General features: G+C 44.6%; 1 protein-coding gene across 2 annotated transcripts in view; it reads right to left on the bottom strand.

The window, feature by feature from the left end:
- Nucleotides 1-984: 984 nt before the first annotated feature.
- Nucleotides 985-22,001, bottom strand: part of ARHGEF16 (Rho guanine nucleotide exchange factor 16) — a 28,964-nt gene continuing 7,947 nt past the window's right edge. For both annotated transcript variants that reach the window (XM_087701875.1, XM_087701876.1), the window contains exons 3-16: nt 21,950-22,001; nt 20,270-20,321; nt 18,894-19,057; nt 15,476-15,532; nt 14,815-14,975; nt 12,679-12,831; nt 11,484-11,613; nt 10,216-10,290; nt 8,745-8,837; nt 6,896-7,053; nt 6,072-6,245; nt 5,102-5,175; nt 3,490-3,591; nt 985-1,316 (exon numbers count right to left, since the gene is read on the bottom strand). The exon at nt 21,950-22,001 is cut by the window's right edge and continues 520 nt beyond it. In XM_087701875.1, coding sequence (XP_087558001.1) covers nt 1,177-1,316; nt 3,490-3,591; nt 5,102-5,175; nt 6,072-6,245; nt 6,896-7,053; nt 8,745-8,837; nt 10,216-10,290; nt 11,484-11,613; nt 12,679-12,831; nt 14,815-14,975; nt 15,476-15,532; nt 18,894-19,057; nt 20,270-20,321; nt 21,950-22,001 — 1,585 coding nt within the window. In that variant the 3' untranslated portion in view covers nt 985-1,176. The remainder of the gene's footprint in view (nt 1,317-3,489; nt 3,592-5,101; nt 5,176-6,071; nt 6,246-6,895; nt 7,054-8,744; nt 8,838-10,215; nt 10,291-11,483; nt 11,614-12,678; nt 12,832-14,814; nt 14,976-15,475; nt 15,533-18,893; nt 19,058-20,269; nt 20,322-21,949) is intronic.

The raw sequence follows: 22,001 nt of genomic DNA, 5'->3' as shown, positions 1-22,001 counted from the left end.
AAGACGCAAATCTCCGCTTGTTTTATTCAAGGAATACGTAGGAAAAATAACAACACAACTCACTTGACGGTTCATAGAATCGGAGCAGAAAGGGGAAGAGAAATCATTCAGAGAGAGTGGGATACGTTTGGAGTCATTGAACCGTTTACCGACGGGGGGGAAAAAAGGAGAATTATGTACAAGAGTAAACACCGAGGCTGTTAGAACGGAGGGCGGTTTGGGAATATCAATTAAAGGGACCCCTGAGGAATTAGGGAGGTGGGGAGGAAAGGGGGCAGATGAAGACATCACCAGTCTTAAAAATCCGTCGTAAAAATTATTCTGTTCCATGGGTTTTTTTAAAAAAAGAAATCCATAAAAAGGGTAGGATTAAATCCAAGGGCTACCAGTTGCTGACCTCTTTATGTTGTGGCCCGCCAGCGGTCAACGAAGCTGGCAGCAGAGTCGGAAAGTGAGGAGGATTGGGGAGGAAGATGGGCCAGTCCTGGAGTCTGGGGACGGCTCGGATGAGGGCTCTGTGTCGGAGGCAGAGAGGGGGCCAGGGCCGTCTGACAGTTATCAGCCGCCTTCGGAGTCGGACATCAGTGAGGCAGAAGAACATCTGGAGCCTGTTCCCAGTGTGCGCATGCGCAGAGTTGCCAGATGAAGGGAACAGCTCAGAAATCAGGGCCGGCTTGGGAGTAAGGCCACAGATGGACGGTGAATGGCCCCTCCCAAGGGAAATAAAAGAGGAGCGAAAGGGGAGTGGAGTTTGCAGGAGACCATTAGTTCACTTCATTGGTTCGTGACTCTCCGAGACTCCTGCAGAGATCAGCCTGGCAGCTCTCCAAGCCAGATAAGGTCTGTGACCGTAAATCCTCCCTCGAAAGACTTTGCTGGATGTGAAGGAGCAGAATTCACAGGAAATTAATAAAAGGGGTTTCTGTTGGCACCAGGAGTTGGCTTCCGGCTCTCAGAAAGCCTCGCTCAGAATCCTTTTCAGCTTTTCAATCCAGCTGGATTTTAGGCAGTGTTTTTTCTACGATCCAATTTATTAAAAAAAAACAACCCAAAACACCAGATTCTTTGTTTGGTCCAGGATACGGCCGGGTATCCGGATTGGCAACTCCCTGGCCCTGAACAGTACCTTCCGGTGCTCTGGCCTCCGAGCGGGTGGAGACGGGACCCATTCCGCCATCACACGTCGGTCTCGATGCGCAACCGTTCCAGGCGCTGGACGTTGAGTTCGACGGCGTTGCGGTTGGTGATTTCCTGGGCGCAGCCTTGCGGGAACCAGCCTTTCTCTCCGTCCCGCAGGCGCTCCCCCAAATACCAGCCTGGAAGAAGATGGAGAAGGGACTGAGAGATCATCCAAAGGGGCTTTAAAACAAAAATAGAGGCAACTGGATTTTCTTGTTTTTCTTCGAAGAGGTTTCGCTTGACATCCCGAGAAGCTTCTTCAATTCTTTTGTTTTTCTTTGAAGAGGTTTCGCTTCTCATCCCAAGAAGCTTCTTCAATTCTTTTGTTTTTCTTCGAAGAGGTTTCGCTTCTCATCCCAAGAAGCTTCTTCAATTCTTTTGTTTTTCTGTGAAGAGGTTTCATTTCTCATCCCAAGAAGCTTCTTCAATTCTTTTGTTTTTCTTTGAAGAGGTTTCGCTTCTCATCCCAAGAAGCTTCTTCAATTCTTTTGTTTTTCTTTGAAGAGGTTTCGCTTCTCATCCCAAGAAGCTTCTTCAATTCTTTTGTTTTTCTGTGAAGAGGTTTCGCTTCTCATCCCAAGAAGCTTCTTCAATTCTTTTGTTTTTCTTTGAAGAGGTTTCGCTTCTCATCCCGAGAAGCTTCTTCAATTCTTTTGTTTTTCTTCGAAGAGGTTTCGCTTCTCATCCCAAGAAGCTTCTTCAATTCTTTTGTTTTTCTGTGAAGAGGTTTCGCTTCTCATCCCAAGAAGCTTCTTCAATTCTTTTGTTTTTCTGTGAAGAGGTTTCGCTTCTCATCCCAAGAAGCTTCTTCAATTCTTTTGTTTTTCTGTGAAGAGGTTTCATTTCTCATCCCAAGAAGCTTCTTCAATTCTTTTGTTTTTCTCTGAAGAGGTTTCGCTTCTCATCCCAAGAAGCTTCTTCAATTCTTTTGTTTTTCTTTGAAGAGGTTTCGCTTCTCATCCCGAGAAGCTTCTTCAATTCTTTTGTTTTTCTTCGAAGAGGTTTCGCTTCTCATCCCAAGAAGCTTCTTCAATTCTTTTGTTTTTCTTTGAAGAGGTTTCGCTTCTCATCCCAAGAAGCTTCTTCAATTCTTTTGTTTTTCTTTGAAGAGGTTTCACTTCTCATCCCAAGAAGCTTCTTCAATTCTTTTGTTTTTCTGTGAAGAGGTTTCGCTTCTCATCCCAAGAAGCTTCTTCAATTCTTGTTTTTCTTCGAAGAGGTTTCGCTTCTCATCTTAAGAAGCTTCTTCAATTCTTTCGTTTTTCTTTGAAGAAGTTTCACCTCTCATCCCAAGAAGCTTCTTCAATTCTTTTGTTTTTCTTTGAAGAGGTTTCGCTTCTCATCCCAAGAAGCTTCTTCAATTCTTTTGTTTTTCTGTGAATAGGTTTCATTTCTCATCCCAAGAAGCTTCTTCAATGTTGTTCTTTGAGCTCTGAGCTGAAGAAGCTTTTTGGGATGAGAAGTGAAACTTCTTCGAAGAAAAACAAGAAAGTCCAGTTGCCTCTTTTTTTAAAAATAAAAAGCACCTTTGGGACAACCATGACTTGGATATGACTGAGAATCTCCAATTAATAGGTTAAAAAACAACAACAACCTGAATTTTCGCTGAAGGGTGTGATGGTTCCACCACAAATGCGCGAACGACAAAAGCGCGCCTGATTAAACCGCGCCGACGAATGAGCGCTGAAGCACGCCGACAACAGCGCGCCGACAGAAGCGCGCTGTAACCTAACCCTAAAAATAACCCTAAACCTAACCCTAAACCTAACCCTAAACCTAACCTAAACCTAACCCTAAACCTAACCCTAACCCTAAACCTAACCCTAAACTTTACCTTAACTTAAATCGCGCTTCTGTCAGCGTGCTGTTGTCGGCGCGCTTTTGACATCGCGGTTTGAGCACCGCGGTTTTGTCGGCACGCTTTTGACGTTCGCGCTTTTGTCGGGTCACGGGGTGTGACTAGGTACAAGCAAGCCATTTAAATCCTGGTTTGGAGGAGGCAAAGGACGCCACTACAATCCTCCAATCTAGTTTTTACTCACCCTTGGCAAGTCTTAAGAAGTGTGGACTTCAATTCCCAGAATTCCTCAGGTGGGGGGCTGAAAGTCCAACCTCGCTGGCTGGGGGATTCTGGGAGTTGATGCATTCAAATCGTCTTTTAAATGCGAATTTTAGAACAGGAAGTCGGCCGCGACCTGCCTTCGTTGCGTTAGCGGATAAAAAAAAATATTATTCTGGGTTTTTTAAAACAAGAAGAATTAATGAATTGATTTCGCCCCGCATCACTGGGGTCTTTCTGAAGCCACTCACCCTCTTCCTGATTCAGGATAAGGACGACGTCGGACTGCTGGAGTGAAATCTCGTCCGACTGCTTAGCCAAATAGGCTCTGGTGAGCTCTACCTGTTGGAGTGCTGGGGAAAAAAGAGAGAAAACACACTTGAGCGTTGCCTAATGCTAGACAATATAATAGCGATTTTTAAAAAAATGTATGCCGAAGACTCTGAAAGGAAGAGCGGAATGACCATCAGATCATCAGTATTTCTTATACAGTATTATATTAACACACGTCTCTGCTAAGGAGCTAGACGTTCTACTCCCTCTCCCCACATGAAAGGAACTCTGTTCCAACTGCCAGTTGCCTTATAATAACATGCTCTGATCCTAAGGAGCTAGATGTTCTACTCCCCCTCCCCACCTGAAAAGAACTCTGCTCAAACTGCCAGTTGCCTTATAATAACACGCACTGATCCTAAGGAGTTAGACAGTCTACTCCCCCTCCCCACCTAAAAAGAACTCTGTTCTAACTTCCAGCTGCCTTATATTAGCATGCTCTGATGCTAAAGACCTAGACAGTCTACTCCCCCTCCCCACCTGAACTCTGTTCAAACTGCCAGTTGCCTTATATGGGCGTGGCCAGCGCACGTCTCATCCAGCCTGGGGGCTGGGAGTTTAGACATTCTACTCCCCTTCCCCACCTGAAAATGACTCTGTTCCAACTGCCAGCTGCCTTATATTAACACTCTCAGATGCTAAGAAGGTAGACGGTCTACTCCCCCTCCCCACCTGAAAGGAATTCTGTTCCAACTGCCACTTGCCTTATAATAACACGCTCTAATGCTAAGGAGTTATAGATTTTACATTAATTTTCATTAATTTTCATTCATATTATATACATATAATAAAAAATGCAATGAGTGACCAGCAGAAGGAGCACGGAGCCTATTTTTCTGCGATGGAGAAGACAAGAGGGCCTTCTCCGTCTCTCTCTCTCTCACACACACATTCCTCTATTTAAATCCTGAGAACAAAAGGTCAGGAACATTTTCTGAACATCCCAAAACAACACAATCCTTCTCACACTCCCCGTTTCATCCCGCAGAGAACGGATGGATCCCTGGGCCGGAAGTCTCTCTCCCACATGGGCCAATTTTTTTTATTTATTTTTTTGCAAACACAAAATTCTTCGGAGCCGCTTTCCAAATTCTTTGCCGACTTCTCATTTGGACGAAGCAACGGAGGGAGAGAGAGACCAAAAACAGCTGCAAATGCACATCTGGTGCCCCAGAAGAGTAAATCTCCTGCCCTTAAAAAGGATCTTAGCGTCAACAGAGACGGGGGTGGGTGGAAGGGGGAATTGTGTTCCCTTTGCCCCCAAAATCACTGCAAATGTGCATTTTCGGCTCTTGGGAGTCCGCAAGCCACCATTCATGGCTTGTTTGGTTTCGGTCAGTTTCCCCCAAAGCTGTGGTTTCAACACAGTGCGACGGGCGAGGCCGGATGTAGGTTAAAAGCGCATAGTTGCTCGGAACGCATGGATTAGGAGGAGCCAAATATCTGTGTTTTATTTTGCAAATGGATCGGGGTTTTTTTTCCGGCTGGGCCTGGCGGAATAACAATTGGTTTGTTCGTTTTTTTTCTTACCTCCTTTTTCTGCTGTGCTGGTTTCTTTTTCTTCTCGGTGCATTAATGCGCTGATCCAGCGGGCCCTGTCACTTCTGCACGGAGCAAAGAGTGGGTTTGTGAGCGGGTCCGAATAAAATTCAACCCCCAAAACCCTGCATTTAATCATGGTTCTGCAATTTGGATCCAGATTCGGGGGGGGGGGGGGGAAGAGAAATCTGGACCACGTCCCTCTCTTTCTTCCCCCCCACCCCATCCCAATTCAGAATAACATCCTCCTTTAAGGGGGTATCACAAATTTGGGTTCGGATTTCAACTTCCTCCTCTGCTCTGGGATCTCTTAGTGGTCTCCTATTCGTGTAGAACACCAGGCTTAGCTTTCCCGAGTTCAGTCAAGGATGGGGCAGCTTGGAAAGGCAAGGAGAATCTCTCCGTTATGGGGTCAAAACGAAAAGCCGAGCCAATCTCGGTTTAATGGGCTGATCCTTGCTTCGTCTTGGCCATCCAGGGCCCCAAATAAACCAGGTTTAAGATGGGAAGCCCTGAAGAAGGAGGGAAAGGTTTTCGGTTCTGTCTGGGCCATGGGTGACTCGGGTGACTCCGTTCTGGTGACAGGAAGGGCATCGGGCCACTAAACACACAGCTCCATTCAGTTGCTCTAACTCCACCCCACGGGAGATTATGGAGTCATTAAATGACGGGGGGAAAAAATCTGTTCATGACGAGTAAGCCGCCTCAATTTCCCCTTTGAGTCCGTTTCCCAAGTGACCTGATTCGAACCCAAGGTCTCCCTCTCGTTCTCGAAAGAGGAGAATTGTTTCGGGCTCCCGACGGGACACCCCGTTATCTCTGCCATTGAAAAAAAGACACGTTCCCCATTGGCAGTGCAAGAGAGGGGGGGGGGGGAAAGAGGCCGTTTCGTCAAGCAGGCGGAGAACTGTTTCGGCCCCGGTCAGTTGCCGACTCTTTTCTCGCTCGGGAAAATACTCACCGCGATTCTGCAGCCAGGACGACTTCCTCCGGCTTGCCTTCGCCGTCCTTTCGCAAAGCGAGACGGAAGAGGTGCCCGCCACGTCCGAGGCCGGTGGGACTGTCCGGGGTGTCGATTTTCTCGACCGAGAGGTGCTCCAACATGGAGTAGGTCAAGACGGAGTAGCTCTCCTCGCTGACCCGGAAGAGGAAATTAAAAAAAGGGAAATGACGGATGCGAGAAAAGGATTGCAAAGCTTTTCTTTCCAAGGGGAGAGGGAGGGATTCTGGGAGTTTCCCACGCGGGGCATTCTGGGAAATGAAGTCCACGCAGCAGTGGGTGGAGAAAGCTGAGCGAAGAATGATATGCATGGAGAAAGCAGAACAATGTGCAAACAAACAGAATAATATTTACGCCGTTTCGTATTTCAGCTCCCTCGAGGCCACAGACCACGCCAGGAGAAAACCATGGTTTATTTGCAACCACGAAGATTTACTGCAATGCTCTAACTGCCCCCCCACCCCCACCCCTCAAGGCTGAGGACAGGAGGAGGCTAAAAGGCTTCCCACCTTAGCAACAAACCATCATCTGAAACCAAAGCTTTGTTTTAGGAAAGCTGGCTTGTTTGAAACTGTGAGTGATTTGAACTGTGCCCGATTCCCAAATGCTGGCTTGATTCTGGTTGGTTTTTTTGCTCCCTCCAAAGCTCTGATCAGCCGAGAAGGACTTTAAATAATCCTGGTTTAGAGTTGAAGGGAGGGGGGGGAAAGTTTTGTCGTTCACCACAATTTCTTTAAGTACATGAAAAATGCCAATAAAACCAAGGATTCCGTTGCCGCCTTCACCTTTTCTTCTTGGTGATGATCAGGACGTCGTTGAAGACGAAGAGGTAACAGATTCCTCGCCCGAGTCCCTTCCGAAAGATCCCGCCGTCTTCGGTTGGAGGGAGGGAGACCTCGCCCCTTTTCAACAGCCAACGGGACGCTGAGATCAGTGGGAAGTTCTGAAAGAGGCAGGAAGTTGGTTTGGCTACGAGGTCAACCATGAAGCCCAGAAGTGGACACCAAGTCTGTCCACCATAAAACACAGAATCAGCTGGAAGGGGACCTTGGAGGTCTTCTAGTCCAACCCCTTGCTCAAGCAGGAGACCCTAGACATTTCTTTCTTTCTGTCTTTCTGTCTGTCTTTCTTTCTATCTATCTATCTATCTATCTATCTATCTATCTATCTATCTATCTATCTATCTATCTATCTATCTATCTATCTATCATCATTATCTGTCTGTCTGTCTGTCTATCTATCTATCTATCATCTATCTATCTATCTATCTATCTATCTATCTATCTATCTATCTATCTATCTATCTATCATCATTATCTGTCTGTCTGTCTGTCTATCTATCTATCTATCATCTATCTATCTATCTATCTATCTATCTATCTATCTATCTATCTATCTATCTATCATCATTATCTGTCTGTCTGTCTGTCTATCTCTCTCTCTCTCTCTCTCTCTATCTATCTATCTATCTATTATCTATCTATCTATCATCTATCTATCTATCTATCTATCTATCTATCTATCTATCTATCTATCTATCTATCTATCTATCATCTATCTATCTGTCAGAAAGCTGGAAGGGACCTTGGAGGTCTTCTAGTCCAGGAGACCCCACACCATTTATTATTTATTTATTTATTTATTTATTTATTTATTTATTTATTTATTTTTCTATCTATCTATCATCTATCTATCTATCTATCTATCATCTATCTATCTATCTATCTATCTATCTATCTATCTATCTATCATCATTATCTGTCTGTCTGTCTGTCTATCTCTCTCTCTCTCTCTCTCATCTATCTATCTATTTATCTATCTATCTATCTATCTATCTATCTATCTATCTATCATCATTATCTGTCTCTGTCTGTCTATCTCTCTCTCTCTCTCTCTCTCTCTATCATCTATCTATCTATCTATCTATCTATCTATCTATCTATCTATCTATCTATCTATCTATCTATCTATCTATCTATCTGTCTATCTGTCAGAATAGAGCTGGAAGGGACCTTGGAGGTCTTCTAGTCCAGGAGACCCCACACCATTTATTTATTTATTTATTTATTTTTCTATCTATCTATCATCTATCTATCTATCTATCTATCTATCTATCTATCTATCTATCTATCTATCTATCATCATCTAACTATCTATCAGAATAGAGCTGGAAGGGACCTTGGAGGTCCTCTAGTCCAGCCCCCTGCTCAAGCAGGAGACCCTAGACATTCCAGACAAACGGCTGTCCAGCTGCTTCTTAAAAGCCTCCAGTGATGGAGCACCCACCACTTCTGGAGGCAAGGAGTTCCACTGATTAATTGTTCTCACTGTCAGGGAATTCCTCCTCAGTTCTAAGTTGCTTCTCTCCTGGATTAGTTTCCACCCATTGCTTCTTCTTGTCTTGCCCTCAAGGCGCTTTGGAGAGTAAATAGGACCCTCTCCTTTGGGGCAGCCCCTCAAATGTCGGGAGGAGGCTATCTGGCACGCCTTTGAGCCCCTCCCCTCCATTTGAACCCATGCCCTGCTCCCTCGTGGCTTCTTTTCGGGCTGTGAGTGAGATCTGGGAAGCGAGCCAGGCTTTAGCCACGATAGTTCCCTATTAAGGACCTCTGGGGAGGGGTGTGTGTGTCTCACCTTGACTTTTCCAAAATCCAGCTGGTTCTGCAAACTCCACATCTGTTCGGTCCTTTCCATGGTGTGAGCTCCTTCGTTGCACATCTTCACCAGCTTCAACGACAAAGGGAAGCGGCGAAGGATGGATGGGAAGGAGGGACTCGAACCCCGGAACAACAGGAGGCGCTTAAAATGACCCAGGACCTCCGGGAGGGGGGGAAATGGGGCAGAGACCACCTCTCTCATCCAATCAGATGGAGCACCGGCAAGATGCGGGAAGTCCTCGTCTTAGGACGAGGTCCGTTTAGCGACCGTTCAAAAGTTAACGCATGAATCGATGAATACGGGGAAGTCCTTCGCTTTACGAGAATTCGTTCAGTGACTGAAGTTACAAGGGACACCGAAAAAAGGGACAGAAGACCGTGTTTCATACTTATGACCGTCGCATGATCCCGGGGGAGTGGGGGGGGTTCACTTGTTTGTGACCTTCTGACTGGCAAAGTTGACAAGGAATCCAGATCCTCTTAACAACCAGGTGACTAATTTAAGAAGTGCATTGATTCGCTTAAGAACCATGCGACTAATTGAAGAAGTGCATTGATTCACTTAACAACCAGGTGACTAATTTAAGAAGTGCAGTGATTCGCTTAAGAACCAGGTGACTAATTTAAGAAGTGCATTGATTCACTTAACAACCAGGTGACTAATTTAAGAAGTGCATTGATTCGCTTAAGAACCATGCGACTAATTGAAGAAGTGCATTGATTCACTTAACAACCAGGTGACTAATTTAAGAAGTGCAGTGATTTGCTTAAGAACCAGGTGACTAATTTAAGAAGTGCATTGATTCACTTAACAACCAGGTGACTAATTTAAGAAGTGCAGTGATTCGCTTAAGAACCAGGTGACTAATTTAAGAAGTGCAGTGATTCACTTAACAACCAGGTGACTAATTTAAGAAGTGCAGTGATTCGCTTAACAACCATGTGACTAATTTAAGAAGTGCAGTGATTCGCTTAACAACCATGTGACTAATTGAAGAAATGCATTGATTCGCTTAACAACCAGGTGACTAATTTAAGAAGTGCAGTGATTCGCTTAACAACCAGGTGACTAATTTAAGAAGTGCAGTGATTCGCTTAACAACCATGCGACTAATTGAAGAAGTGCAGTGATTTGCTTAAGAACCAGGTGACTAATTGAAGAAGTGTGGTGATTCGCTTAACAACGGTGTTGAAGGAGGTTGGAATGGGGGGGAGATCACTTCACAAGGGTCTCAGCGAGCACGGCTGTGGTCGTAAGTCGAGGACTTCCTGTATTTTGAAGGCCAGATGGCTGAGGAAAATATATATATAAATATTCCCTTTTTGTTCCCCCTTCAAACGGGGCGGAAAAATTTCAAAAGGCACCAAAAACGACCATTCCCCCCCCCCCTCTCCCTTCTTCCCCCAAACCCCAATTCTGACTTTCTTGCAGATGTTGGGAAATCTACCTTGCTGATGGCCTTCAGAGCCTGGGTGGTCGCTCGGTACGCAGAGGTCTTTCTCGGGGTTTTCTGGCAAACGGTCTGAAAAATGGAATTTAAAAAAAGAGGGGAGTTCGTCCAATGTCCCCTCCCCATTTTACAGAGGCTCCCAATGCCGAGTTTTGTGGGTCCCGGTGGGTTTCAGGACACATCTGGCAGAGGGACCCCCCCCCCAACCAGCCCAAATGTTTGCACATCTAAGGGACCCCCAAGTTTGCATAAATGCTCCACAGCTGCCACTGTTAAGGTGTTTTTCCTGATTTTTAGCCTTCCTTCCTTCCTTCCTTCCCTTCTCCTCCCATCCCTTCCTTCCTTCCTGCTTTCTTTCCTTCCCTTCCTCCCATCCTTCCTTCCTTTCCTTCCCTTCCTTCTCTTCCCTTCCTCCCATCCATTCCTTCCTGCTTTCTTTCCTTCCTTCCATCCCTTCCTGTTTTCTTTCCTTCCTCCCTTCCCTTCCTTCCTGCTTTCCTTCCTCCCATCCCTTCCTTCCTGCTTTCTTTCCTTCCTTCCATCCCTTCCTGTTTTCTTTCCTTCCTCCCTTCCCTTCCTTCCTGCTTTCCTTCCTCCCATCCATTCCTTCCTGCTTTCTTTCCTTCCTTCCATCCCTTCCTGTTTTCTTTCCTTCCTCCCTTCCCTTCCTTCCTGCTTTCCTTCCTCCCATCCCTTCCTCCCTGCTTTCTTTCCTTCCTTCCTTCCCATCCTTCTCTTCCCTTCCTCCCATCCATTCCTTCTTGCTTTCTTTCCTTCCTTCCATCCCTTACTTCCTGCTTTCTTGCTTTCTTTCCTTCCTCCATTCCCTTCCTTCCTGCTTTCCTTCCCTTCCTTCCCCTCCTCCCATCCCTTCCTTCCTGCTTCCCCTCCTCCCATCCCTTCCTCCCTGCTTTCTTTCCTTCCTTCCCCTCCTCCCATTCCTTCCTTCCTGCTTCCCTTCCTTCCCATCTCTTCCTTCATGCTTTCTTTCCTGCTCTTTCCTTCCTTCCTTCCTTCCTTCCTTCCTTCCTTCCTTCCTTCCTTCCTTCCTTCCTTCCTTCCTTCATGTCCTTCCTTCCCTTCCTGCTTTCCTTCCTTCCTTCTTTCCTTCCCATCTCTTCCTTCCTTCCTGCTTTTTTCCTGCTCTTTCCTTCCTTACCTCATTCGCATCCCTTCCTTCCTGCTTCCTTTCCTTCCGTCCCTGCTCTCCTTCCTTCCTTTCCTAGGACTAGCGGCACAGCTGAAGAGCCCCCAGTTTTACTCACATCCATGAGGAGGGGCAGGCGTGTCACCCTCTGCATGGGGAGGATGAGGAAGGAAATCAGGGGCAGGCCGCCGCATTCCGGCTTCCGTTCAATCTGCTTTAGCGTCTCCTTAAAGGCAGCGTTCGAAGCCCTAAAAACAGAATTGGAAGAAAGAGGGTTGGGTTCCCTTACTGACCAGAAAGCCATTTCAGGACCATTCAAGCCTTCTCCCACCACAGCACCCTCCTCTATTTTCAATCAATCAATCAATCAATCAATCAATCAATCAGAATAGAGCTGGAAGGGACCTTGGAGGTCTTCTAGTCCAGCCCCCTGCTCAAGCAGGAGACCCTAGGCCATTTCAATCAATCAATCAATCAATCAGAATAGAGCTGGAAGGGACCTTGGAGGTCTTCTAGTCCAACCCCCTGCTCAATCAGGAGGCCCTAGACCATTTCAATCAATCAATCAATCAATCAATCAATCAATCAGAATAGAGCTGGAAGGGACCTTGGAGGTCTTCTAGTCCAACCCCCTGATCAAGCAGGAAAGCCTGAACCATTTCAATCCATCCATCAATCAGTCAATCAGAATAGATCTGGAGGTCTTGGAGGTCTTCTAGTCCAACCCCCTGCTCAAGCAGGAGGCCCTAGACCATTTCAATCAATCAATGAATCAATCAATCAATCAGAATAGAGCTGGCAGGGACCTTGGAGGTCTTCTAGTCCAACTCCCTGCTCAAGCAGGAGACCCTAGACCATTACAGACAAACAGCTGTCTTTAAAGGAGATCCACATCTTGCATGCCTTTCCCAGTTCCCAAGAGCCAAGGTGGCGCAGTGGTTAAATGCAGCACTGCAGGCTACTGCTAGATCAGCAGGTCAGCGGTTCAAATCTCACCGGCTCAGGGTTGACTCAGCCTTCCATCCTTCCGAGGTGGGTAAAATGAGGACCCGGATTGTTGGGGGCAATAAGCTGACTCTGTAAACCGCTTAGAGAGGGCTGAAAGCCCTATGAAGCGGTTTATAAGTCTACTGCTATAGTTTTACAACAACAACAGTTTCCAGTGCCCAAAATTTTAGCATTACTGAATAATTAAATTGTGCCTCTTGATCTCTGCCCCACAATGGGTCTTCCCCTCTTGCAAAATTGGGATTTGGAGAACGGATATAAAATTATAGCCTCGCTTTTTAAAGGGGGTCACCGCTCAAACTCACAAGAGCTTTTGAAGGGTCCTCTGTTGGTAGACCTCGTTGGAGCAGTAGATGATGTAAGGGTTGAAGTTTCCGGAGGCGTGCGCTTCCACAACATCGCTGATGTCCGAAATCACCACATGCTCCCGGTGCCTCTTCTCCAAGTCCTCAAAAAAGCTAGATAGAGAAAAAACCATCTTGTGAGAAACTCACAACCCTACAATTAAATTCCTAGCAGGAATATCAAGCACATATCATCACATGTGGTGGAAGTGCCCAAGAGCAACGGCAAAAGAATAATTCGGAGGAAAATTCATACGTGGTTAGAAAAAAAATGTTGAAACAGCATCTAGATTATAATAGCAATAGCAGTTAGACTTATATACCGCTTCATAGGGCTTTCAGCCCTCTCTAAGCGGTTTACAGAGTCAGCATATCGCCCCCAACAATCTGATAGATAGATAGATAGATAGATAGATAGATAGATGATAGATAGATAGATAGATGATAGATAGATAGATAGCAATAGCAGTTAGACTTATATACCGCTTCATAGGGCTTTCAGCCCTCTCTAAGCGGTTTACAGAGTCAGCATATCGCCCCCAATAATCCGGGTCCTCATTTCACCCACCTCGGAAGGATGGAAGGCTGAGTCAACCCTGAGCCGGTGAGATTTGAACCGCCGAACTGCAGTTAGCAGTCAGCTGAAGTGGCTGCAGTGCTGCACTCTAACCACTGCGCCACCTCGGCTGTTCAAGCCAGAACTATTTTTGTTAGGCATAATGTTAGAAAAATACAACCAAAAGAATATATGTTTGATATTGCATCTTTGGAGAGCAGGAAGAATTGTATTTGTATAATAAGTCTGGAAAAACAAGGAAATGCCTATAGAAGAAGATATACCGTATTTTTCGGAGTATAAGACGCTCCGAAGTATAAGACGCACCTAGCTTTTACGGAGGAAAACAAGAAAAAAAAATCTACCTCTGCCTCCCAGAAATTTGCCTCCTTACAGCAAACAGCCAGTTTCAGTTTCAGCACAGCCTGATTAGCACAAGCAGCTGATTGTCCCGATGATCAGCTGTTTCAGGCTGCAGGGATTGCCATTGCCTATTGCCGCCTCTGCGGGCCCCATTTTCAGCCTCTGCATCCCTTTTTTTCAGCCTCCACACGCCCTGTTTTTGGCCTCTGTGTGCCCCATTTCCTACCCATTCCGGGCGGCGGGGATTGGAATGATGCACTGAAGCCAGAATAGTGGTGGGTTTCAAATTTTTTTTGAACCTATTCTGTGGGTGTGGCCTCCTTTGTGGGAGTTGCTTGCCGGCCATGTGACCTGGTGGGAGTGGCTTGCCGGCCATGTGTTTTCTCTCTCTCTCTCTCTCTCTCCTTCCTTTTGTCTCTCTGTCCCTTTTCCCTTTTTTTCTTTCATCTCTCTCTCACTTTTTCTTTTTCCTTTTTTATTTCTTTCTTTCTTCCTTTCTTTCTCGTTCTCGTTCTCTCTCTGTGTGAGTCTGTCTGTCTGTCTGTGTTTGTCTGTCTCTGATGGAACCTCTTCTAACCGGTTCGGTAGATTTGACGAACCGGTTCTACCGAACTGGTGCGAACTGGTAGGAACCCACCTCTGGTGCAGAAGCCAAAAATGGGATGGGGGGTGATGGGAAGTGTAGAGGCGGCAATAGGCACTGGCAATCCCTGCAGCCTGAAACAGCTGATGGTTGGGAGGCCGATCCAACCAACCATCAGCTGCTTGTGCTAATCAGGCTGTGCTGAAACTGAAACTGAAACTGAAACAGGCTGTTTGCTGTTTCCTGCAAGGAGGCAAATTGCTGGGAGGCAGAGGCCAAAGGATGGGGCCATTGGGGCTACATTCGGTGTATAAGACGCACCCAAATGTTCACCCTCTTTTAAGCGGGAAAAAGTGTGTCTTATACTCTGAAAAATACAGTAATTAAAAAAAATACTAGACTGTGCAGAAATGAACAGACTAACACTGAAGATAAAAGAAAAGGAAGACACAGAATACTTTCAAATATGGGACATGTTGGATCCACAGTTGGACAACAGAACTGGAAATAAGAATTTTAAAAAGCATTAGGATGACCGCTCTACCACGTCACTTCGGTTCCCGCGCTTCTTCCCCCCCTGTCCTCTAAAACTGACCTCTTGCTGACCGCCAAGATGTCCCCCACGTTGGAGAAGAGGTGATGATGGTCCATTGGGGTCATGGTCTCCTTCAACCCGTCCGATTTCAGAAAATGCTCCACCAGGATGGTCAGGCTATGGAGGTAGGAGTACTCCGAGGTGATGATCTCAAAGATGGCCTGGGGGGAAGATGGAGAGATGATGGGAGAGGACGGTGAAGGTGGGCGAATGATGGCCTGTTGACTCTTCGTTGAGGTTCATTGGGGAAGGAAGACAGCTTGGAAAGCCTAAGCTAGGACCAGTAATTGGGGTGGTCTTAGAATGAAGCAATCATCGTTAAATTGGCTTAAGGAGAAGCTATGTTGGAACCTAACATTGCTCCTCAATCTTGGCAACTTTAAGATGTGTGGACTTCAACTCCTGGAATTCTGGATGGATGGATGGACTTCAACTCCCAGAATTCTCCAAGCTGGTTCCCTATCTTTCTGTAGCTCTCCTAAATTTGGCCCTTGTGGGGCTCTCCTGGTGGCCACCAGACGCCCAAGGCCTTTTCCATCTCTTCTTTTGAACGTTGAGTTGGATTGAAGATCATGAAAGGCCACAGAAAAATGCTTCGAGGCTCTCAAGAAGACCTCCCGTTTCCCAAGGAGATGGGTACTCCATCCACACCTTTGCTCACCTCTTGCCTCTTACGTTCTTCTGGGGATATCCGGTCCAAGATGCCGCTTTCCAGGACCTGCAGAAGACAAGTTCAAGAAATGTTCTCCCGATATCCTAATTCTTTGTTTGAAAAAGAGAGGAAAAAGAGGTGAGATGGGCTTTAAGAAGGACCATCCATGCTTTAGAAGTTCAGTTCTTCTCCCATTAGGACCCACCAAGAAGCCTCCAAGAAGTTCTAGTAGAATTTTTAGAGGCCTTCAACTGCTCTGTTGGGCTTTGTGCTCTCCAGATGTGCACATTTCAATCCTCAGCTCTGGGGAGGTGAAGACTTCACATCTGGAAAGGTGAAGTCCAGACCTTTGTAAGGGACGAGTTCAGACGCTGGCCCATAAACTTAAGTTTCTTGAAGCCTCCAGACGGGTTGGACCGTGTCTCCAAAGTGATTGGGATGGACATGGAATTCACGTCAACCCAAAACAACAACAGCTAACCACGCAACACGCCCAAAAGTTCCACCAACTTTAGGAGGCTGTGATCTTGTTGTATCCTCAGAGCCCAAATCAGAACTTCTGCACCAGAGACAAAATCCTTGGGTGTATTATCACACTTGGCCAAATGAAGTTTTTGTATTGTGTATTGTATAGTGTATTTTATGTGTTTGTGTTTTATTATTGTATTGTAATCTAATTCTAATTTTAAATCTAATTTTAATTTTAATTCTATTCTGTTCTATTTTTTATTCTATATTATTCTATATTATTCTATTTTCTATATTATTCTATTTTCTAATTTATTCTATTCTATTCTCTATTCTATTCTATTCTTTATTATTCTATTTTCTATATTATTCTATTTACTATATTATTCTATTTTCTAATTTATTCTATTCTATATTCTATTTACTATATTATTCTATTTTTTGTATTATTCTAGTTTCTAATTTATTCTTTCTAATTTATTCTATTCTATCTTCTATTCTCTATTCTATTCTATTCTTTATTATTCTAGTTTCTAATTTATTCTATTTACTATATCATTCTATTTTTTGTATTATTCTATTTTCTAATTTATTCTATTTTCTGATTTATTCTATTCTATCTTCTATTCTATTCTTTATTATTCTAGTTTCTAATTTATTCTATTTACTATATTATTCTAGTTTCTAAATTATTCTATTTTATATATTATTCTTTTATATATTGTTCTATTTTCTAATTTAATAGCAATAGCAATAGCAATAGCAGTAGACTTATATACCGCTTCATAGGCCTTTCAGGCCTCTCTAAGCGGTTTACAGAGAGTCAGCATATTGCCCCCAACAATCTGGGTCCTCATTTTACCCACCTCGGAAGGATGGAAGGCTGAGTCAACCCTGAGCCGGTGAGATTTGAACCGCTGACCTGCTGATCTAGCAGTAGCCTGCATAGAATAGAATTTATTCTATTCTATTCTATTTTCTATTCCATTCTATATTATTATATTTTCTAACTTATTCTATTCTACTTTATATATTATTCTATATTCTATTCTATTCTATTCTCTCTTCTCTTCCTCTTCTCTTCTGTTCTCTATGTTTTGCTTTCGTTGCAAATTATCTAAAACCAAACGGAAAGTAATATCCTTTGATTCCCTCTAAATATCTCTCTGTGTGTGAATGTGTGTGTGTGTGTGTGTGTGCTGGAAGGAAAGTTTTGGCTTGTTTTACACACACACACACACACACACACACACACACACACAAACACAAAAAGAGGAATATTTTATTCCATGGGAAACTAGAGAAACGGAATGACAATCCATGAAGCAGGGAGTGGCCTCTGATGAGGCCTCTATCACCTGTGTCTAAATCAGAGGCAGTCACGGACCTGTGTGGGAGTATATGTGTGTGTGTGTGTTTAATTACACAGCCACACACCTCCGGGAGTTTCCAAGCTTCGGCTTTCTTATTGCGACACTGGGACAAAATGCAAACGTCGCATTTCCTGCTGGCTGATTCAAGCAGTGGGTCAAATGGGCAAAGTCTCCTTGCGATGCCACCAGTTTGGGATGATTGTGGTTGTTGATTGTGTGTGTGTGCGTGTGTTCCCTCTGCATTTCAGCTGCCCTTTGCACCTTCACCGTCTCCAAGGATGGGTGGACGTTGGCCGAGTCGATATTTTAAAACATATCAAAGAACGGCGGCTGGAATTGTGTCTGCCTGAATTTCTCTAATTTAGAGGGTTTAGAATTTGGTCACTTTTGAATTGAGAGAAGGTGGAATTTGGCAAATTTGGAATTTGGGGGGGCTTAGAATTCAGTGAATTTAGAATTTTGAGAATTCGGAACTTTTAGAAGAATTCAGAACTTAAAGAATTTGGCATTTAGAGTTTACAGAATTTGGCATTTAGTAAATTTGGAATTTAGAGAATATGGGATTGAATGAATTTAGAATTTAGAGAGCTTAGAATGTAAAGAATTTAGAATTTAGAGTATTTAGAATTTAGAGTATTCAGAATTTAGGGGATTTGGAAATTAGAGTTCAGTATTTAAGAGAATTTAGTGCCTGCAGAATTTAGCGAATTCAGAATTTAGTAAATTTGGAATTTAGAGAATTTAGAATTTAGTTAATTTAGAATTTAGAGAATTTAGAATTTAGTTAATTTAGAATTTAGTTAATTTAGAATTTAGAGTATTTAGAATGTAAAGAATTTACAATTTAGAGAGTTTAGAATTTAGTGAGTTTAGAATTTAGTGAATTTAGAGTTTAATATTTAGAGAATTTAGTGCATGTAGAATTTAGATAATTCAGAATTTAGAGAATTTAGAATTTAGAGAGTTTAGAATGTAAAGAATTTAGAGTATTTAGAATTTAGAGTATTCAGAATTTAGTGAATTTAGAATTTAGTATTTTGAAAATTTAGTGCATGCAGAATTTAGCGAATTCAGAATTGAGAGAATTTAGAATTTAGAGTATTTAGAATGTAAAGAATTTAGAATTTAGTGAATTTAAAATTTAGAATTTAGTATTTAGAGAATTTAGTGCATGCAGAATTTAGCAAATTCAGAATTGAGAGAATTTAGAATTTAGAGAATTTAGAATTTACAGTACTTAGAATGTAAAGAATTTAGAATTTAGTGAATTTAAAATTTAGAATTTAGTATTTAGAGAATTTAATGCATGTAGAATTTAGTGAATTCAGAATTTAGAGAGTTTAGAATTTAGAATTTAGAGTTTAGAATTTAGAGAATTTAGAATTTAGAGAAGGGCGTCCTTGGGGTTGAATGGAAGGGAGAGAAAAACCAGGGAGGCTGGGAAGGGCATTCCAGCTGATCCTTGATTTATGACCGCAATGGACTTCTCCCCACCTCGATCCGGGCAGCGTCCGCACCCCGACAGAGTAAGGAAAAACCGGGAAAGAGGATTCGGCCAACCAAGCCTTCTGCTCGGCCTTCCCTACCTCGGGCTGTTGGCTCCAGGTGACCTGAGCAGGACGGTAGTTTTTCACCACGATGGCGGGCGGCTGTTCTTCGGGAATGGCGTCCAGGTCGAGGAGGTCGTCGTCCGACTCGTGGTTGATGGAGTTGAGGCCCTTTTCTCGGATCTCTTGGTATAAGCGCGGATCTGGTGAGGGACGGACGAGAGGCGGATCAAAGGGGGGGGGACTGTTTGGGTGGGGGGGCTGACAGTCACAGACAGTTTTCGGGGTCAAGAATATTTTGACGGGTCGGAGCATCGACTACAAGCCCCCCCCCCGGGGCCAGATCTCAGACTAAATCACAGAATAACACGAGTCGGAAGGGACCTCGGAGGTCATCTAGTCCAACCCGCTGCTCGAGCAGGAAACTCTATTACTATTCCAGTTTTTCCCATCTCTTCTTGAATATATAATTTCTTATAGAACAGAATAGAGCAGGATAGAATAGAATAGAATAACAAGAGGTGGAAGGTACCTCGGAGGTCATCTAGTCCAACCCCCTGCTCAAGAAGGAAACTTTAAGCCACTCCAGTTTTTCCCATCTCTTCTTGAATATATAATCTCCTATATAGATTTATACAGAACAGGATAAGAATAACAAAAGTTGGAAGGGACCTCGGAGGTCATCTAGTCCAACCCCCTGCTCAAGTAGGAGGCTTTAGACCATTTCAATCAATCAATCAATCAGAATAGAGCTGGAAGGGGCCTTGGAGGTCTTCTAGTCCAACCCTCTGCTCAAGCAGGAGACCCTTGACCATTTCAATCAATCAATCAATCAGGATAGAGCTGGAAGGGACCTTGGAGGTCATCTAATCCAACCTCCTGCTCAAGCAGGAAATTATTACCATTCCAGTTTTTCCCATCTCTTCTTGAATATATCATCTTTTCTAGAATAGAACAGGATAGAATGGAATAGAATAAAATAGCAAGAGTTGGAAGGGACCTCAGAGGTCATCTAGTCCAACCCCCTGCTCAAGCAGGAAACTATAAACCATTCCAGGTCTTCCCATCTCTTCTTGAGTATATCATCTTTTATAGAATAGAACAGAACAGGATAGAACAGAATAGGATAGAATAGAATAACAAGAGTCGGAAGGGACCTCAGAGGTCATCTAGTCCAACCCCCTGCTCGAGCAGGAGGCCCTAAAGGGTTGTAAGTCAAGGACTGGCTGCACTGGCATTTCTCCCTTTTACGTCTGCCTCCTCGTCACTCTCTGGCTCCGAATAAAATCGATTGTAAGCGTTCGATGGATGGATGGATGGATGGATGGATGGATGGATGGATGGAAGGAAGGAAGGAAGGAAGGAAGGAAGGAAGGAAGGAAGGAAGGAAGGGTGAAGATTGGCATGGGACTCACCGTCTTTGAACGAACCGCCGTGATGCTGCAGTCGCTTGCGTCCCAACGTTCGCTGTGGGGAAGAAGAGGGTAGCCCCCATCAGTGGGCTCTGCTTTCCCATGTGGCTGGATTCACCCTCCCCCCTCGGCCGCTGAGCCAGGCCTATCTAAACAGGTTAAATCATGACAGCTGGACCGAGGTTGGTTAAAACTGAGCTGTGTCCAGTCTCTTCGTAAAAGCCTCCAGTGATGGAGTATCCGCAATTTCTGGTGGCAAGCAGTTCCACAGGTTTGGTGGATTATAGAATAACAGAGTCGGACGGGACCTTGGAGGTCATCCAGTCCAACCCCCAGTACCATTACAGACAAATGGCTGGCCAATCTCTGCTTAAAAACCTCCAGTGATGGAGCACCCACAACTTCTGGAGGCAAGTTGTTACTTCCATCCACCCATCCACCCAACCATTCATCCACCCAACCATTTATCCATCCATCCATCCACCCACCCATCCTTGCATCTATCCATCCAGCCAACCATCCATCCATCCACCCAACCATTCATCCACCCACCCACCCACCCACCCATCCATCCATCCATCCATCCACCCACCCACCCACCCAATCATTCACCCATCCATCCAGCCACCCTATCCATCCATCCATCTATCCATCCACCCAATCATCCATCCATCCATCTATCCATCCATCCATCCTTCCTTCCTTCCAACCATCCATCCATCCATCCACTCAACCATTCATCCACCCAATCATCCATCCATCCATCCATCCATCATCCATCCTTCCTTCCATCCATCCATCCACCCAATCATCCATCCATCCATCCATCCTTTCACCCATCCATCCATCCATCCATCCATCCATCCACTCAACCATTCATCCACCCAATCATCCATCCATCCATCCATCCATCCATCATCCATCCTTCCTTCCTTCCATCCATCCATCCATCCACCCAATCATCCATCCATCTATCCATCCATTCATCCATCCATCCTTCCTTCCATCCATCCAATCATCCATCCATCCATCCATCCTTTCACCCATCCATCCATCCACCCATCCACTCAACCATTCATCCACCCAATCATCCATCCTTCCATCTCTCCCTACCTCCATCTGTCATGTATCTTATCTATCTATCAATCTCAGAATCATAGAATCCTAGGGCTGGAAGGGACCTTGGAGGTCTTCTAGTCCAACCCCTTGCTCAAGCAGGAGATCCTCTGCCATTCCACACCAATCTCTTCAAAAAAACCTCCAGCACCCACAACTTTTGGTGGCAAGACGTTCCATGGCTTGATCTGGGATTATAGAATAAAAGAGTTGGAAGGGACCTTGGAGGTCTTCTAGTCCAACCCTCTGCACAAGCAGAAGGCCCTAGACCATTTCAATCCATCCATCAATCAATCATTCAGAATAGAGGGACCTTGGAGGTCTTCTAGTCCACCCCCTACTCAAGTAGGAGACCCTATTACCATCTCAGACAAATGGCTGTCCAATGTCTTCTTCAAAACCTCCAGGACCCTTTGGGTAGCCACTTTGAATGGTCCCTAAATGGACTCTTTAGTTTAGAGATGAAGCATGGGAGATGCCTTCAAGAATTGCTTCGAGGTGGACCCTTAGAGGGGAACCTTTGAGGATGGATGAACCAAATGTTTTTGAGGGGGTCTTTTAGCCTACCTTGTTCCTCGCAGGACTCCGGATGGCGGGGGGCTTGGCGTCTTCCATCACG

This window comes from Thamnophis sirtalis, unplaced genomic scaffold (genome assembly GCF_051295495.1).
Source record: "Thamnophis sirtalis isolate CommonGarterSnake01/CBP01778 unplaced genomic scaffold, rThaSir2_p1.2 scaffold_15, whole genome shotgun sequence".
NCBI classification, from domain to species: Eukaryota; Metazoa; Chordata; class Lepidosauria; order Squamata; family Natricidae; genus Thamnophis; species Thamnophis sirtalis.
This window is presented reverse-complemented; position numbering and strand designations above follow the sequence as displayed.